The sequence below is a fragment of the Eupeodes corollae genome, chromosome 3 (genome assembly GCF_945859685.1).
Source record: "Eupeodes corollae chromosome 3, idEupCoro1.1, whole genome shotgun sequence".
NCBI classification, from domain to species: domain Eukaryota; kingdom Metazoa; phylum Arthropoda; class Insecta; order Diptera; family Syrphidae; genus Eupeodes; species Eupeodes corollae.
The window spans coordinates 56,381,428-56,398,215 of record NC_079149.1 but is presented as its reverse complement, the minus strand read 5'-3'; the positions used below and the strand labels follow the sequence as shown (position 1 = coordinate 56,398,215).

The window sequence follows — 16,788 nt, the reverse complement described above, 5'->3', positions numbered from 1 at the left end:
AGCTGTGCGCTCAATCACAAAGGAAAAAGTGAAAATTTGGAAATACAAAATTTTCTTTGCTCTTCAAGTCAAGGATTAGTAATTTACTTTCGTTTCCAAAACTAATTTTATTCAAAGAATAAATAAATCATATTTAAGCATAACTAACAAAAATAAAACATCTGTTAAAAAAATTTGATCGCAAACGTAATTAATTCAATTAGGATTTTTAATTTGTGTGTCTAATGGAACCAACAATAATAAATTATTATGGTAAACAGACAAGCAGGTGCGGCTATTGCAAGAATGTCGAATGCAGTAATTCTCATGGTAAGATTTATTGAAATTAAACAATTTAAAATAAATTTGTTTGTGTTTGGTTTCTTATCTAATAAAATTAAAAGTTCAAAATTAAGCGATAGTGAAAGAAAAACCAACAAAATTTAAGGCTCGTACCAAATTTGGGGTAGTTGTCCGATTTCGATTTTACTGTATTTACATTCTTATGTAGGTGCGACGTATACAATTTTGCTTATTTTGTTTTTGTTCCTTTCGTCGTTTAGATTAGATAGACACAATATTGGTGATTTATTTTCGTAGCAGGTAATTAATTTTTGGAGGTATTTAGTGCGAAAGTCAAGGCAACATATCGACCCCCATTAGTTATGTTCGAAGTAATCAATTGAAACAAAAACTAGAAACCTTTACTGATAGCCAATAGGTAGGTGGTATTGTCTCCCATAGAAATAGAGAGTGATTAGAATTACATTACATCAAGTTCAAATTCGAATAGTTATGCTGATGACGTAGGTACATGATTTAAAGATGAAACTTTAATCTTTTTGCACGTGCTGCTATCTGCAAGGAAAATTTGTTTATTTTTTCAACTGGGGTGTTTATATTGTACAACTTGTACTCGTTTGTACTGTATTTTTGTTGATTTCAATGATAACTATCAAGTTAATCAATTAGTATTGTCTACAAAAATAAACAATTAATCCGACCACAACTTGAAGGAAGTGTTGCAATAGATATGAATATTTATTTATTGGTATCTCAAAAATTTGTTGCAATTTTTATGCAATAATAAACTGTAATACTTAACTTAAGCGTAAAACTACCTTATAAAAAAACTTATCGGTGTTTTATTATTATCAATAGAGAAGACACTCATCGTTGTATAACAGCACTTATAAGTTTAACTGAGGACACAAGACAAGTATTTGATAAAGATGATGTAAGTTTCTTGGCTTTTCTTGATTTTCACTGATTGCTTGCGACACTATTAATCATTTTATACTTAAATTGTCAAAAACTTTACGAGCAGTTTTCATTTATATATTTGTGTCAAAGCTCATTTTGTCTTACTTGACAAAAACAGAAAACCAGTTCTTGCTGGTGTTATCTTGTCTAATTTCTTACCCACAAAATCTGAAGTCCCTCAAGGGTCTATACTTGGCCCTCTACTGTTTTGTATCTATCTGGTGATGGAACATTACAGCAGATCCTGAAAAAAACCCAAGAACACCAAATCGACACCCACCATCTTTTTATCGATTTCAAGGCCGCATATGACAGCTTCTACAGGGCCGTGCTATATAGAGATATGTCTAGTTTTGGCATCCCTGCCAAACTCGTCCGTTTGTGCAGGATGACCATGGAGAGTTCACGGTGCTCCATAAAGGTTGGAAACAACTTAACAGAACCTTTCGATGTCAAAAAAGGTTTTAGACAAGGTGATGCGCTGTCATGTGATTTTTTTAACATCGTGCTTGAAAGAATAGTGCAGAGCTCACACGTTAACACTAGAGGCACTATCTTTCAAAAGTCTGTCCCATTACTAGCATATGCTGATGACATTGACATAATCGGAAGAACTCAGCATGTTGTCAATGGGGCTTTTGTGAGTATTGAGGCAAAGGCGGAAAAAATGGATTTAACGGTTAATGAGGGCAAAACAAAGAACATGCTGTCGTCAAGAAAGGACATACAACACCGACGTCTTGGTCAAAACGTTATCATCGACAGACGTAACTTTGAGGTAGTCAAGGACTTCGTCTACCAAGGCAGAAAACAACACCAGCGCTGAGATCAAACGCAGAATAACTCTTGCTAACCGCTGTTTCTTTGGACTAAGAAAGCAATTAAGTGGTAAAGTCCTCTCTCGAGGGAGCAAAGTGTTGCTATATAAGACCCTTATCATCCCCGTCCTGCTATACGCTGCAGAAGTATGGACTATGACAAAAGCGGATGAAAGTACCTTGGGTCGCTTCGAGAGAAAAGTTCTTCCTGTGATCTACGGTCCCATATGCATCGAAGGAGAGTGGAGAAGAAGATGGAACGACGAGCTGTACAGCGACGTAGACTTAACCAGAGGGGTAAAAGTCCAACGACTAAAATGGCTGGGTCACGTAGAGCGCATGGAAACCAATGCTCCGGCCCGGAAAGTCTTCAAATCCACACCCTCGAGCAGCGCAGTAGAGGAAGACCGTGGACCCAACTTGGAGCGCGAAACTGGAGACATCTAGCTAAGGACCGAGCTAGATGGAGAAGTTTGTTGGGTGAGGCCCTAGTTCACACAGGACTGTAGTGCCACCTTAAGTAAGTAAGGTGATGGAAAAAATAATAAAAACGAAGGCTTTTATCTTATGCAACAATTAATAAGTGGAATTAGTCCAAGATTTTTAAATTCAACTAAGCTTAACACTTGATTTGTAATTGTACAACAATTAGCTGTTATCAGTATTTTGTTTGATAGAATAATGGAAAAAATATTAAAAACAAATTGCTTTCCTTATGCTTCTGACCAAATATTTATTTTTTGTTTTTTATTTAATAAATTAATAATTTTTTTTATTTTTAAATTGTGTTTAGTTTTGAATGTTACTTTAGTATACAGTCCCTGGCCATATTATTAGACGCACTTTAGATTTTATCCAAAATCTTAATTTCCAGCTATTTTAATCAGGTTTTCGAATATTGTTATGAATTTAAATTATTTCGTATGCAGAATATGAATAACATCCTAGAAATAAGGCAACAGATTCAAAGAATTTTTTTTTGCAAATTAAATATATTTAATATTTTCAGTTTTTTGGTTGTTATTTTTGTAATTTTTTTCAATATTTTGTTTGACCTAATTTTGCTTTAATAAGAGCCTCAATTTTGAGCGGCATACTGTCAATGCATGATTTGACTGTTTTCTGCATTTGTTGTCGGTTCCACACGTGAATTACTCTTTTAATAAGTGACCACACCTTTAGCTACTTCCCTCTTCATCAGCTCCTATACGTTTTCATAAAACGTTAACTTTTGCAATCATTGGAAGTGCACCGTCAAAATAAGAATAATGTTAATAAATATGTTAAGGTGGGTGTGCATTTGAGCGTAAACGTGCTGCGAGTCGCTCTCAGGCTGCTCTCGAGAGCGATCTAGCAAGTGGTCATGGTAGGTAGGTAGAAATGGTGATCTCAAGGCAACCTAGCCTGAGATCCAATTAGCGCTGTAGTGCGCCGTTTTGATACCACTCGTTTGACCTTTGATTGAAAGGGATAGATTTATAGAGAAGCTTCATAGCGATTATGTTAGAGCCATTTTGTCGCATTGAGAAAAAAGATTAGGTCTCTAATCTTTGTCTCAGATAGCTCATTACGTTCGTGAAAGAATGCTTTTCCAAAGTATTTCATTCTAGTGTTTGCCAAAGCAGGACATTTGCAGAGGAAATGGATTATCGTTTCACTTTCTCTTTAGTCACTACAACTACGGCAAAAGGTGTTGTAAGAGATACCCAACTTCTCTGCATGAACTCCTATAGGCCAATGTCGGGTACAAACCGCAATAATCCTGGCTATGTCTTGCCTTGGCCTGCATAGAAGATCGTTTGTACGGGTTTTATTATAGGTGGGCCATATCTTCCTAGATATAATGCAGTTGGGTAAATTGCTCCACTTTCGGTTTGATTCAGTTTGGTAGAAACAAACGATTTTACCCTTAATAGCACCAAGAGGAATGTTAACCATTTCCGCAAGTGAGCTATGAAGGGCAGATCCTTGCCTGGCTAGCTCGTCAGCCCGTTCATTTCCCACGATACCACTGCGGACTGTCTGTAAAGATAGCCGCATTTCGGTTTTGGTTTGGGTTTTGTTTAAGTATCTTACATGCCTCCCTTATTGCCAGCAGTTCAGCCTGGAAAAACGCTAGCAAAGTCAGGAAGCCTAAAGGATTCGACTACATTTAGGGACTCAGAAAAGATCCCAGAACCAACTCCGCACTCCATCTTTGAGCGGTCAGTAACGATGGTTGTGTCGAAACCTATCGACACGATGTCATCCTCCCAATCTTCTCTCGATGGGAAAATAACCTTAAAACCCTTACTAAGGCTCAAAGTAGGAGTGCAGCAGTCAGTTTCTACCGAGATAATATCTGAGGGAATCAATTTCGTTGTGTTGCTGTGACCATAAGGTTTTGACAATCAGCTGTTTGATTCCTTCAGCCTGATAGCGCTACAGGAAACTATGTATTTAATAAAAAGGTCGTTTGGTAGAAGATCCAAAATAAGGCGTCAGTTGGGCAAGTACGCATGGCCCCTGTGGTGCCCACGCAAGTTGTTCTCTGAACCTTCTTTAGCTTATCAATATTATAGGCTTTGTACGTCCATAAAATCATCTTCGACTAAAGTCCCCACTTTTTGCCGAAAGTTTTGCTGCAGGCGTAGAAGGCCTTAGTTAGTTTAGGGTCGAGAATAACTCCCAAATATTTTGCACTGGAAGACAATGATAGGGTTTGACCGTTGAGTCGAGGTAGCGTGAAGAGCGGTACTTTAGTTTTGGTGGTAAAGAGCAACAGTTCAGTTTTACTTTGGTTAACTACTAGTCCACACCCCGTGGCCCAGTTGCTAACTTTCTTCAAAGCTGACTCCGTGATTTCACTAATCACAGAGGTGTACTTTCCTGACACCAATAGCACCAAATCATCCGCATAGGCTACCGCCTTCACTCCACATCTCTCTTATTTAACGAGAATTGTATCCATGACCAGAAGCAATAGAAAAGGCGAAAGGACACCACCCTGGGGTGTTCCCCTACTCACGTGTTTTGTTGCGATTGTAGTGCCTATAGTGGCTCGAATATTCCTACCACTGAGCATTTAAATAATCCATTCTCGAATGAAGTCTTCTACACCGAACTTAACGAGCGATTCTTCTATGGATTCAGTAAGGACGTTGCTATAAACACCTTCTATGTCTAGGAGGGTGGCAAGAGTAAATTCTTTATAATGGATTGTTTGTTCTACAGTTCGCACTACCTCATGGAGGGCAGTATCCGTAGATTTGCTCTTAAGATAAGCATGCTGAGAGCTTTGGAGAGGTCGTCCAACTAGGATTTCTCCAAGGTTTTAAGCACAAAAGATGTTAAGCTTATTGGTCTGAAATCCTTCGCGGATTCGTGACCTCGCCTACCCACTTTTGGGATAAAAACAACTTTCCTGAGCCTTGCGGCGTCCTTTATGTCGATTGATTGACAGTATTCTCTCCAGTCTTGTCTTTTGGCTGATAACAGGGCTTGCTTGTAAATTTTAAGAGAGTCTTTTTATGGTTGGTAAAACTTATGTTTGTGGCAAATATTGAAAATTGTCCTCGTCATTTTCCTGAGACTCGACAGTTCTTCATTCTACCAAGAAGCTATATCTAAGACTCTAAAAGCTTTACTTTAGTGGACATAGTCTGGAGAGTAGCTTGCGGAGAGTTTACTAATTATTACTCTCGACATTCGATCTTTTTGAAAGTCACTCGCAAGTAGACACATATGTTAACCCCTATCCGAGATAAGCTCGCGGAGTACCAACACAGTTCGTATTTTGCGAGTAGCTGTCGAGAGTAAACATGGCAAAGCAGTGGACATTGGAGGAAACCAATCAACTTATTGAAAAATATGAGTAAGTTCAATTATTGTGGATAACTACGGATAAATCACTTCGCGGTAGAAATAAAAAAGCGTAATATTGACGTTTTTTATCAAAAATTTAATTTCACTAACTGACAAATGTCAGTTTATTTTATTATCAATATATAAAATCCAAAGTGAGATTTGACGTCTAGTCGGCGATATTTTGCACAAATTTCAAATTTAAATAACACACAAAGGACTGACGAATGAAACGGAACACAAAATTTCTTGTTTTTTTTTTTTTTAAATAAAGTGAAGAACACTGCATTATGAAAGTTTTAGTTTGTTTTTTCTTTTTATTTTATCAAAATCTTAAAACTATCTTAAAACTAAACTAAAATTCTTAAAAAACCACGCAAATTTAAAAATGTTTTATTAATATTTTATATAAAACTTAAAACGAAATAAAAAAACAGAAACCCATTATAATACTTAACTATTTAAAATCAACCTAAACTAATTATATTACTTAAAATTACTTAAAACTACTTAAAAGTAAGTTTTGTTTTATTGTTTTTTTGACTGTCCTTAACCTAATCCTTAAACCTATGTAAGCCGGCCAAGACCCAAACGCCTTAGACAACTTTAAATGACATTCTCAATTCGAAGCCACCAAAACTGGTTCTCCTGCCTTACCCTATCTCTTCTTTCCATATCGGAAACAGTCCTACTGAACCGAAGGCGCTCGGCTCCGTCCAGTGCGAGGACGGCTCGACTGTAAAGGAGTCGCCTATCTACAGTTTTACAGCGATTGTCTAAATAGAAGAAAGTTTCGGGCGGAATGTTGCCACTTAAACGTGTACTTTCGTAGTACTCAAAAATTAAGCTGTTAGTCGACCCTTACCAAGCTTCAGCAAGAAATTATTTATTCAGTTTATATTGGCTCTGTTGTATAGAACCTGGTTAGAATAGTAATGTTTGTACTCCGACTCTGGTGTCCTGTGTAGTCCAAGGCAACGAGGTCTCTCAAACACCCGAAACGTTTCCATTTGAGAAGGGGCAACTTTGAACCATACAGGGCACCCATAGGCAATCATCGGCCGGATAAGGGCCATGTAGCAAATCACCTTTACTCTGCTGTCAAGACGGCTGCTAAAAAACAACCGTTTTGTCAGGGCAAAGGCTCCCCTTGTTTTGGCCAGAGCAGCACTCATATGTCTGTCGAAATACAAGTACTAATCCAACCAGATGCCAAGGTACTTTGCTACACTTTTATTCGCCAGTAGCTGTCGATTTGGTCCAACGATCACTAGATTTTTCCAGTTCTTTCTCGTATCCCTTAAGGCTCCATACAGCGGAGTCCTGAACAGAATAGTTTCGAATTTCTGAAGGTAGATTATCAATTTCCAGTCATCGCAATATTGCTGAATCTTGTTAAAGTCACCCTGCAAAAGTGTCTTGATAACCGTTTAATAGACAGTCACTTAATAGTTTTGTTTTTCGGGGTTGTGACATGCCAAAGGACTGACATTTTAAGAACTAATTGTTTTTTTTTAATAACTTGTATTCAAAATGAAGAATTAAAATTGAGTGACTAAATAAAGGTCCTTCCATTAAATAAATTGTAATCTCAATAAAATAATAAAATAAAATGTAGTACCCGTGGCATGATTGTTAGTGCGTTGGACTGTCATGTAAGGGGTCTTGGGTTCAAACCTTGCCTGTGCCACCTTAATTTAAGAAATAAAATTAATTTTCGCGGGTACTGCCTCTGGCGAGGAATTGACAAATCCTTCAAGAGTAAGTGCTTTCTCAAATTAGCCCTTCGGATTCGGCCTAAAATTGTAGGTCCCTTCCATTTCTGACAACAGTACTCGCACACAGGAATGGTTGAGAGTTGTAAGTCACTAAGCCCTGGTTCCCAACAGACTGTTGCGCCACCATATTTATTTATTTATTTTAATCTTAATAAAATATAATAACACTTTAACTATATTGGTTGATGACATTGACCTACCCAACTTTTGTATAACCAAACCACCCATATGCCAATTAAATGTGAGTTCACACTAAATATTGAACCTTCGGAGCGCCGGAAAACAAAAACATCTTATGGTTAGGATTCACACCTTTAAAGACTTGGGTCGTGCTTTAAACCTTTTTAACTTATTATGTACGATCAGTTGGGATCACTTGTTTTGTAACTTAAAAATTGTCGATATGTGTAACATTTTTTATTTAACTTTTTTTGACTGTTTCGAAAAAACTATTCCATTTAAAAAGACTCGAAATAACTTGAGTGTTCTACCATGGTTTGATTTCCACGTTAAACACTTAAGAATAATCCTGACTGTTTTTGGAAATTCATTAATCGTAAGAAGAAAGCACGTCGGTACCCTAACTTAATGACTGATTCGACATCAAATAGTAATGGGCGAACATGTTTGCAAACTCCTTCAAAGAATCTTTTGTAGATCATAATTCTATTAGTTTTCCTAAAACATCTGCCACTGTTTCAAATTTCCCCCACTTAAATTCTATCAATTTCGTTATAGGTAAAGATACTGTCTTTAATAGTCTTTGATCTTTTAGTCCTGGTGCCGACGGTGTACCATCATCCATTTTTAAGAAATGTGCTGCGTATTTATCACATCTGTTAAGTGTTCCTTTTGACACGTCTTTAAGTAACTCGCTGTTTCCTTTTGTCTGGAAGAGCTCCTTCATAATACCAGTACACAAAAAAGGTCCTAAAAACGAAATAATGAACTACCGACCTATTGCTAAATTATTTGTGATACCTAAACTGTTTGAGTCAATCGTGTGTAGCGTCCTTTCTTTTCACTGTAGTTCAATTATCTGTAATAACCAGCATGGTTTTGATAAAAAACTAAAAAAAATTAACTCCATTTGACTGTCTTCATTTCCAAGAAGACTTAATATTATTCATTGAATGGTGCAATAATAATCGCCTTTAAAACAATATTGACAAATGTAAAACCATAAGTTTTACAAGCAAAAAAGTTCTAATCGTTTTTAGTTACATGTTTGATTCTTGTCCTTTAAGTATTTTTTGACTTGGGTGTTGTCTTAGATTCTAAGCTAACATTTAATGAACATATTACAATATGTATGTTTTAAAATTACTTTTTTTCATTTGTGAGACCAGTCGTAGTCTTGGAATATGCTTGTACAGTATGGTCACCTTACTACGCCGTACACGTCACAAGACTCGAAGCCATTCAGAAAAGATCTTTGCATTTATGTCTACGATCCCTTCCGTGGTTTCATAATATTCAAACATTACTGCCTTATTCACAAATTTCATCACAATCAGTTCTTGGTAGTTTAAGCTTTAGTTTTAGTCGTTCAAGTAAAAGACTCCAGAAACCTTTGAATACTAATTTTAGCAGATCAAACTATGTTGATCTTGTATTAATTCACCTAATGATAATATAAAAAGTATAAATTACAAATCAATATTTTTCAACAGCCTAGTTTAAGTTTTAGATTTTAAGTGTACATATATTGTATTAATAAGAATTGTTAACGTTAGTATTGAACGAATTATAATAATAAACCTATTTTTATTTGTATCTGAAGTAAACAAAAAATATATATAGATTTTTAATAATTGATAGTAATTGTTTTTTTTTTAGGAATGCATGCCTACAACTTAGCGCCTCAAGACTATCAAGATTTAATCGATCGGGGCTGGAGACGATCTGGACATTATTGTTATAAGCCTAATAATAAAAACACGTGCTGCCCATGCTATGCTATACGGTAAGCAATATAAGTACACTTTCTTTAAATATTCCGAATGATATGATTATATATTTTTTATTGCAAAGTCAATCAATTAACAATTACGCTAGTAAATGTTCTTTAATACAAAATTTTTATTATGACAATGTAGGCCACAAAAACAAATATAAAAATACATTTTCTTGACGTAAACCTTAGAATACCTATGAACTTTTGAAAGATTACGTTCTTATACAGTTTTTATGTTGCAGGTGTGATACAAATGAGTTTAAACTATCAAAGTCTCACAAAAAAATTCTAAAACGCATGACAAACTTCCTTCGGGATGGCAAGAAGAATAAAACTGAAGAATCTACAAATACCAGCTCATCAGCTACAACCAGCCAGACAAGCTCTGAACAAGTCCAAAATAATGACCCCGACGACATCGGCAGAGGCTCTATTCGTGAAGAGCCTCAAGCTCCCAACGTAGCAATTAGGGAAGTTAATATGGAAGCTGTGGTTAAGGCGAATCCACAACAAACATTTTCAATTCCCGAACAGAAAAAATCCTCTGAAGTATTGATAGTTGGAGCTTCGGCAAACTCGAGTTCATTAGATGGATCAAAAAAATGTAAAATACACAAAATTTAAATGCAAAAATTGGACTACTTACATATTTTTTGTTGTTGTATCTTTAAGCTTTTGACGAATCAAAACCACCTTGCAAAAAAGCAAAACAAATGCGTAAAGAACGTAAGGAGGCCAAAATGAAGGCAAAAGCAGCAGAAACAGCAGAAGCTGTAGTAGATCCAATAACAGAGCAACAACAATTAAAATCAAATAAGAACCAGAACCAAAATCGAGAAAAAACCCTTAAGGATTTCGTGAATTCTGCTTCACCAAATGATTGCCACAAACTAAAGGTATAACAAAACATAACTGAAAAAAAACGGAAGCAAATATTGAGTGATCTCTTAGCTAGCTAGCTTTTGGCCCTTATGACCAGTGGCCTCTTTATTTGATTGGTTTCTTGTTGATCTACTTTTAGGTCATCCTAGTAACGTCCAATAAAGGGGTCACGAACGAGGCATTCAATATTTATCGCAAATATCAATTAATAATCCATAAAGATGACCCGGCACGACTAAAAAAGACCAATCTGCAAAGATTCTGCTATAAATCCCCAATTAAGGTAGTCATTAATTTTATTTGTATTTTTTGGTTTTCTTGGTTTTCTTCTCGACACTCTTGCGCTGCTGATCGTATATTTGCTAGTTGAAATTGGTAAACGTATCAAGTAAACAATTTCCTGCTACGTTGAAGGATTCATATGGATTATATGAACGTTATCAACGAACTATACACAATGACCCGCCGGAGGGTTTGATGGAGTATTTAGGATTTTTACAGAGGTCACCGTTGCAGGTATAAAATAACACCAGACAAAAGTACCGACTTGCCAGATTTCAAATAATGCGATCTGCTGTGCTTGTTAATTGTCAGAAAAGGAAAAGTTTTGTTTGCAATAATTGCTTTGATAATTAATTTGTTTATTTTCTTTTCTTTCTTTTGGTATTCTGATAAACATTTTTTGTAGCATACAAAATCGCCCGGTGGACCATCATGTGGATATGGGTCATTTCATCAGCAATACTGGTTAGATGACAAGTTAATAGCTGTGGGAGTCATTGATATCTTGCCATTGTGCGTGAGTTCTGTGTACTTCTTCTATGATCCCGATTACAGTTTTCTGTCGTTGGGAACCTATGGATCTCTGAGGTAATTAATTTATATCTTACTCCTACACATTTTTTTTTTCAAAGTCCTTAACTACCTAGAAGTTAAGTCTGTCGATGGTGATGTTTTGACCCAGTCGTCGTCGGTGTTTTAGGTTCTTTCTTGATGCAAGCACGTACTTTATTAACCGTTAAACCCGTTTTCGCCGCCTTTAACTCAATGCTCGCAAAAGCCCGATTGACATTACGCTGAGTTCTTCCGATTATGTCAATGTTTTCAGCATAGGTTAGTAATTAGACAGACTTTCAAGCACGATGTTAAAGAAACCGCATCACAGCGCATCACCTTGTCTTAGGCCTTTTTTGACATCGAAAGGTTCTGTTAAGTTGTTTCCAACCTTTATAGAGCAGCGCGAATTCTCCATTCTCATCCTGCACAAACGGACTAGGTTAGTAGGAGAAACTAGACATTCTTCTAGTTTTCCTGATCTAAAACCACACTGATAAGGACCAGGTTGTTGACGATGGGCTTTAGACGTTCACATATTACGACAGAGAAAATTTTGCAAGCGATGTTAATAAGACTGACACCTCTACAGGAATTGGAGGGGTTCAAGTCTGACAACCACAAAATAAATGCTGGTGTGCCCAAGGGCTCTGTTCTATCTCCAACACTCTTTCTCATTTTTATTAATTATCTCCTGTCTGCAACTTCTAATACAATATATTGTTTCGCTGAAGATAGTAGTTTTAGCTTTTCATATTCCTTTCAGACTCACATCCATCTTCTTCGGATGTGGAACTGCAACGACAAAATATGATAAGCTCATTAAATTCCGACCGACAGCATTGCACAATGAACATTAAAAAACAGCGTGGAATTTAATGCTTCGAAAAACCAATGCTGTCTTGTATCATTAAAGCTAGATACACCCCTCTTGCCATAATCTATGGATGGCACTTGTATCGAGGAGATTGAACATCTCAATATTCTCGGTATGTGTATCACCAACCACCTTTTGTGGAACGATCACATGCGCGATGTCACCAAAAATGCCACAAGATGTTTGGGTTTTCTAAGGCGATGTAAGAAGTTTTTCTCCCCTTCTGATCTGACTGTTATCTAAAAAACTTATATACGTCCAAAGCTTAAGTATAACTCTAATTTCTTGTCTGCTGCTCCTGCAACTTACTTAAGCCTCTTAGACAGCATTAAACGTAGAGCATTTAAATTAATTAGTGATAATACTATCATGGGATTATTTACGTCTCTTGAACATCGTCGTAAAGTTTCTTGTCTCACGCTTTTCTACCGTTATTTTAAAGGCTTATGCTCAAGAGAAATAACCAGATGCATTCCTTCCCTTTAACAGTTCAATCGTAAAACTCGAGCTTCTAGGAATGGTCATCAGTATACCCTCGAGCCCAACTTCGGTCGTACTGTCAAGTAAAGAGATTCTTTCTTTAGCCGTACTACGCGAATGTGAAATGCCTTACCACACTCGGTTTTTCCCAGCCATTGCAATATTCAGGAATTCAAAACCACCATATATCCCCTTGAGTGTGTTCTTATTATAAAAAAGAGGTGGTGCAGTTTAGAGGGTCTCCTACTTTCACTATCGGACAAACAATACTCAGGTTCCATTGATCGGGCATTCTTTCTTTCACCATATCTTACAGTAAAGTTGATGCATGCTCCTAATCAAATTATCTCCAGCTGCTTTTAAGAGCTCTGCATTCAAGCCATATACTACGGCGACTTTGTTAGAATTCAGCATACATATGGCAATCTTTAATTCGTCTAAGTCGAAAAGACGGGATTGTTGGCTTTCGTAGTCTATGTTGGATAAAATACTTTTAAATTGTTCAAAAATGACATTTTGGTATGCCACTTATTTTTAACCAATGTAAGAAAGTCAATGCTCAAGTGCATTGCCGTATGATTGATGAGCTTCTGTTATCGTAATCGCAGCTGTATTCAGTACAACAACCGAACACAATTTCAACATAATATTTTTATTTCCCACACAACTAGAGTCTTGATTTAAAGGCTAAGGGCAATCAGCAAGTACGGTGACGTTCCAAACCGCTGCGGTCGTCAACATCACACCGTTTTGGGATATCTTAATAATAAAAAGACAAAGGAAATTCAGGACCTTTTTCAATATATTCGCTATAAAGTTCGAAGCATTACTCTAGCGTAATCGCAAATTAAAGGGCCGATTGTTTGAAAAAAAACGGTTATCATTCGGATGATATCGTTTTTAAAAGTAAAATTTGCATTGTTACGCAGCTGTTGATTAAAGAACAAAACACATTTATCAACCATATACAGCTCAACCTTTAGGTGACCACTGTCGCATATTCTGTGCGCTTGCTAAAATAGTAATCTTAAATTTTCCGGGTGGTGGTGGAAACTATCATAATTCAGGTATCGATTAGTGTGCTTATCTTTCCGAACCATCTGTTTGTCTCGTCACCTTCTGAATCTTATTTTTGGATGTAGAGAGTTACGATGTTCCAAAAAAATCACAACGATAGAGGAGTTTAGGAAGCAAAAGTGTCATCCACATACTTTAAACACATGCACATTTTAGGGTTTTTTTGCTTTAAAAATCTGCGACCAAAAGACAAAATGGAACTTTGCATTTAAACAATACCCTAATGAGAAACAGAACTTTAGATGAATGTTGTACAAATATTAAAATTATGACTATATCAAACTTCGTAATGGCATCTTTTTTTTAAATTTTTAAATAATTAATTTTGATTGATTTGGTCTCTAATCTCCAAGCAAATCAATAACATAAGCTCTTCTAATTTAACATATTTTGTTGTTTTTCAGAGAAATCGAATTTGTTCAGCAGTTGGTCGAAACAGTACCAACACTCAAATATTATTACATGGGATATTATATACATTCTTGCCCAAAAATGAGATATAAAGGAAAACTCGTTCCATCTTACTTGCTCTGTCCTGAAACTTACACATGGAATCTTTTGACAAATGGTATGTATTAAAAATATTAAATAAAATAACAAAATAATTAAGTAATCCATTAACTTTTGTTTTCTTGTTTAAAGAAATGCGACAGCAACTTGACTTACAAAAATACCTACGATTAAACAATGACCCTGAAGCAAACGACGTGGATGATTTCTTAGAGACCCATCTAGATCTTGTTATGTTATTGATTGAAAACAATACCTGCGTCACTTACCGCGAGTACATTCAGGTAAATTAGTTTTTTTTTTAAAATTTGTATTTTGTTTTTGTTTTTATCTTTTCCTTCCTAAACTCTACAAAAGAAATCCTTTTATTTTGCTAACTTCAAATTTGCCTTAAATTTTGTCTAATTCCTGTTTTTGTTTTTCATTTATTAAACTGGCTTCTCTCCTAACTCCATCATTATTTCCGACATTTATTTATTATGTTTGTATATTGTTTTCAAAAAAAAAACAACAATTTTTTTTCTGTTCGCCATGAAAAAACACATTTTTACAGTCTTTTAATATTGAGACGATAGACACTATGTTGGACATGATCAGGAGTAGATTGTATAAAGAGGTAAATACATTTTGTTTTTTTTTTTTTCGTTTATTTATATTATTTTTTAAAGGTTGCTGAAACTCAAGTTTGATTAATTAAACTTTTAGACTGCTTAGGCAATTTTATCTCTCCAACTAAGCAAGCATCAAAACCAGAACCACTAACTCCATTTAAATGTCAGAATAGTGAAGTGAAGTTGCTTAAGTTTATTTGGTATTAAATTTATTAAACAAAAAATCACTTGAATTAAACTATCGTGATACAAAACTTTTGGTTTTTTGGTTAACCGACCAAAAATGTTATTATCAAACTTTTTAGTTGTCCAGCAACTTCGATTGTAAACTAAATATACATCCAACTTGAGTTTCAACCGCAATCAACGTCATTCCCTTCATAAATGCTTTAAAAAAAATGCGCAAAGCTTCATTTTATGTTTTTATTCCAAACTTGTTGTATCCCCTTCCCAGTACACATTTTAATTTTATTTTCTTCTTCTAATATTAACCTTAAGTCTAAAGTGACTCATACACCTGCAATTTACTTATTTAACATGTTGCTATTTTTTTCGGTTTGATCAATTTCAGATCACTGGTGAAGTTGATGACCGTGAATCGATTCTAGAATACGGAAAATTAGTTGGTAAAACTTGTGCCCATCGCATGCTGTATGTTAAGGTTTAAAAATAATTATATGCATCTTACATCTTTTAAGAGAGACAGTGTTCAGTTTTCAATCAATTAATGTTATTAATGTTTTTTCAATATTATAATAAATTAAAAATATTTTCATGTAAAATGTAACTTGTTGAACAAAGCTACACGGTAATGATAAACAAAAAAGATAAAAGATAAAAATTGAATAAAATTTTACTGTCTGAGATAATACTTTTAACTTAAATTTAAATTTATAATTAAATTAATAAACAGAACATAATATTTATAATGGACCTAATATTAATAAAGTGAGAAAATGTTCGTTCTTTTAAACGTAATGCAATTAGTTTTTATGCATGTTAATTTAAATTTAAAAATAAAATACATAATTGTAACACCCCGCTTACACATTATATCTCTGAGTTAAATTAAAATGAAACAAATTTATTTAAAATTTTCCCTCAATAAAAACTATTTGTTTTCTCTGATCTGATTTTTGGTAATAATAATTATATCCTTACATCAATCTGTATGTTGTTTTTATTTAAATTAAAATTAAAAAGGTTTGTAAGTCGTTCTCAAAATTTAATACAATCCTACCTTGTATCTTTTACCTTACTAATGGTCTACGGCTCGACTGTTTTATCGTGTATAGGGGATATTAATCATATTTATGTCGCATATATGCATTTAAGGTTCATTGTATAGATCATCACTTTCTGATCAAGGTTAAAATGGATGTAAAGTGAAGGATACATTTTGTACAGAAACAAAATTATAAATATTTACCAATTTTTGTGAAAGTTAAGAGAACAGATTTTGCATAATGAATTTTTATTAGGTTCCAGTTAAGGTGTGTTTTACTTGTTTAATCAACAGAAATCTTAAGATCTATCACAAGAACAGGAAAATGAAGAGGACAATTTTCAATATCTGCCACAACATAAGTTTTACCAACCGTATAAAGACTCTCTTAAAATTTACAAGCAAGCCCTGTCATCAGCCAAAAGACAAGGCTGGAGAGAATACTGTCAATCAATCGAAGACATAAAGGACTCCGCAAGGCCTAGCAAAGTTTTATAGAAGGAACATTGTAATCCTTCATTTCTAAAAAAGCCTGATGGAACCTGGACAGCCTCTCCAGCCGAATCTCTTGAGCTACTGATGAAGACGCACTTTCCGGGTTGCGAGAGTGATAACCCCGAATCGCTTGAAACCACAGAGTTAAACGTTGCTCAT

At 35.2% G+C, this 16,788-nt stretch overlaps 1 protein-coding gene across 3 annotated transcripts; it reads left to right on the top strand.

Moving 5' to 3' along the window:
• On the top strand, positions 1-16,075 carry LOC129951508 (arginyl-tRNA--protein transferase 1). Of its 3 annotated transcripts, none has more exons than XM_056063700.1 (10): positions 1-309; positions 9,521-9,647; positions 9,881-10,242; positions 10,311-10,534; positions 10,660-10,803; positions 11,209-11,390; positions 14,193-14,356; positions 14,431-14,582; positions 14,852-14,914; positions 15,481-16,075. In XM_056063700.1, exons 1-10 carry the CDS (start codon positions 225-227, stop codon positions 15,574-15,576), a joined length of 1,599 nt encoding a protein of 532 aa, XP_055919675.1. In that variant the 5' UTR covers positions 1-224; the 3' UTR covers positions 15,577-16,075. The 3 variants fall into 3 exon arrangements, with proteins under 3 accessions (XP_055919675.1, XP_055919674.1, XP_055919676.1); XM_056063699.1 differs by lacking the exon at positions 10,660-10,803 and adding an exon at positions 10,887-11,036 and having other exon boundaries at positions 2-309; XM_056063701.1 differs by lacking the exons at positions 10,660-10,803; positions 14,852-14,914 and adding an exon at positions 10,887-11,036 and having other exon boundaries at positions 2-309.
• The last annotated feature ends 713 nt before the right edge of the window (positions 16,076-16,788 follow it).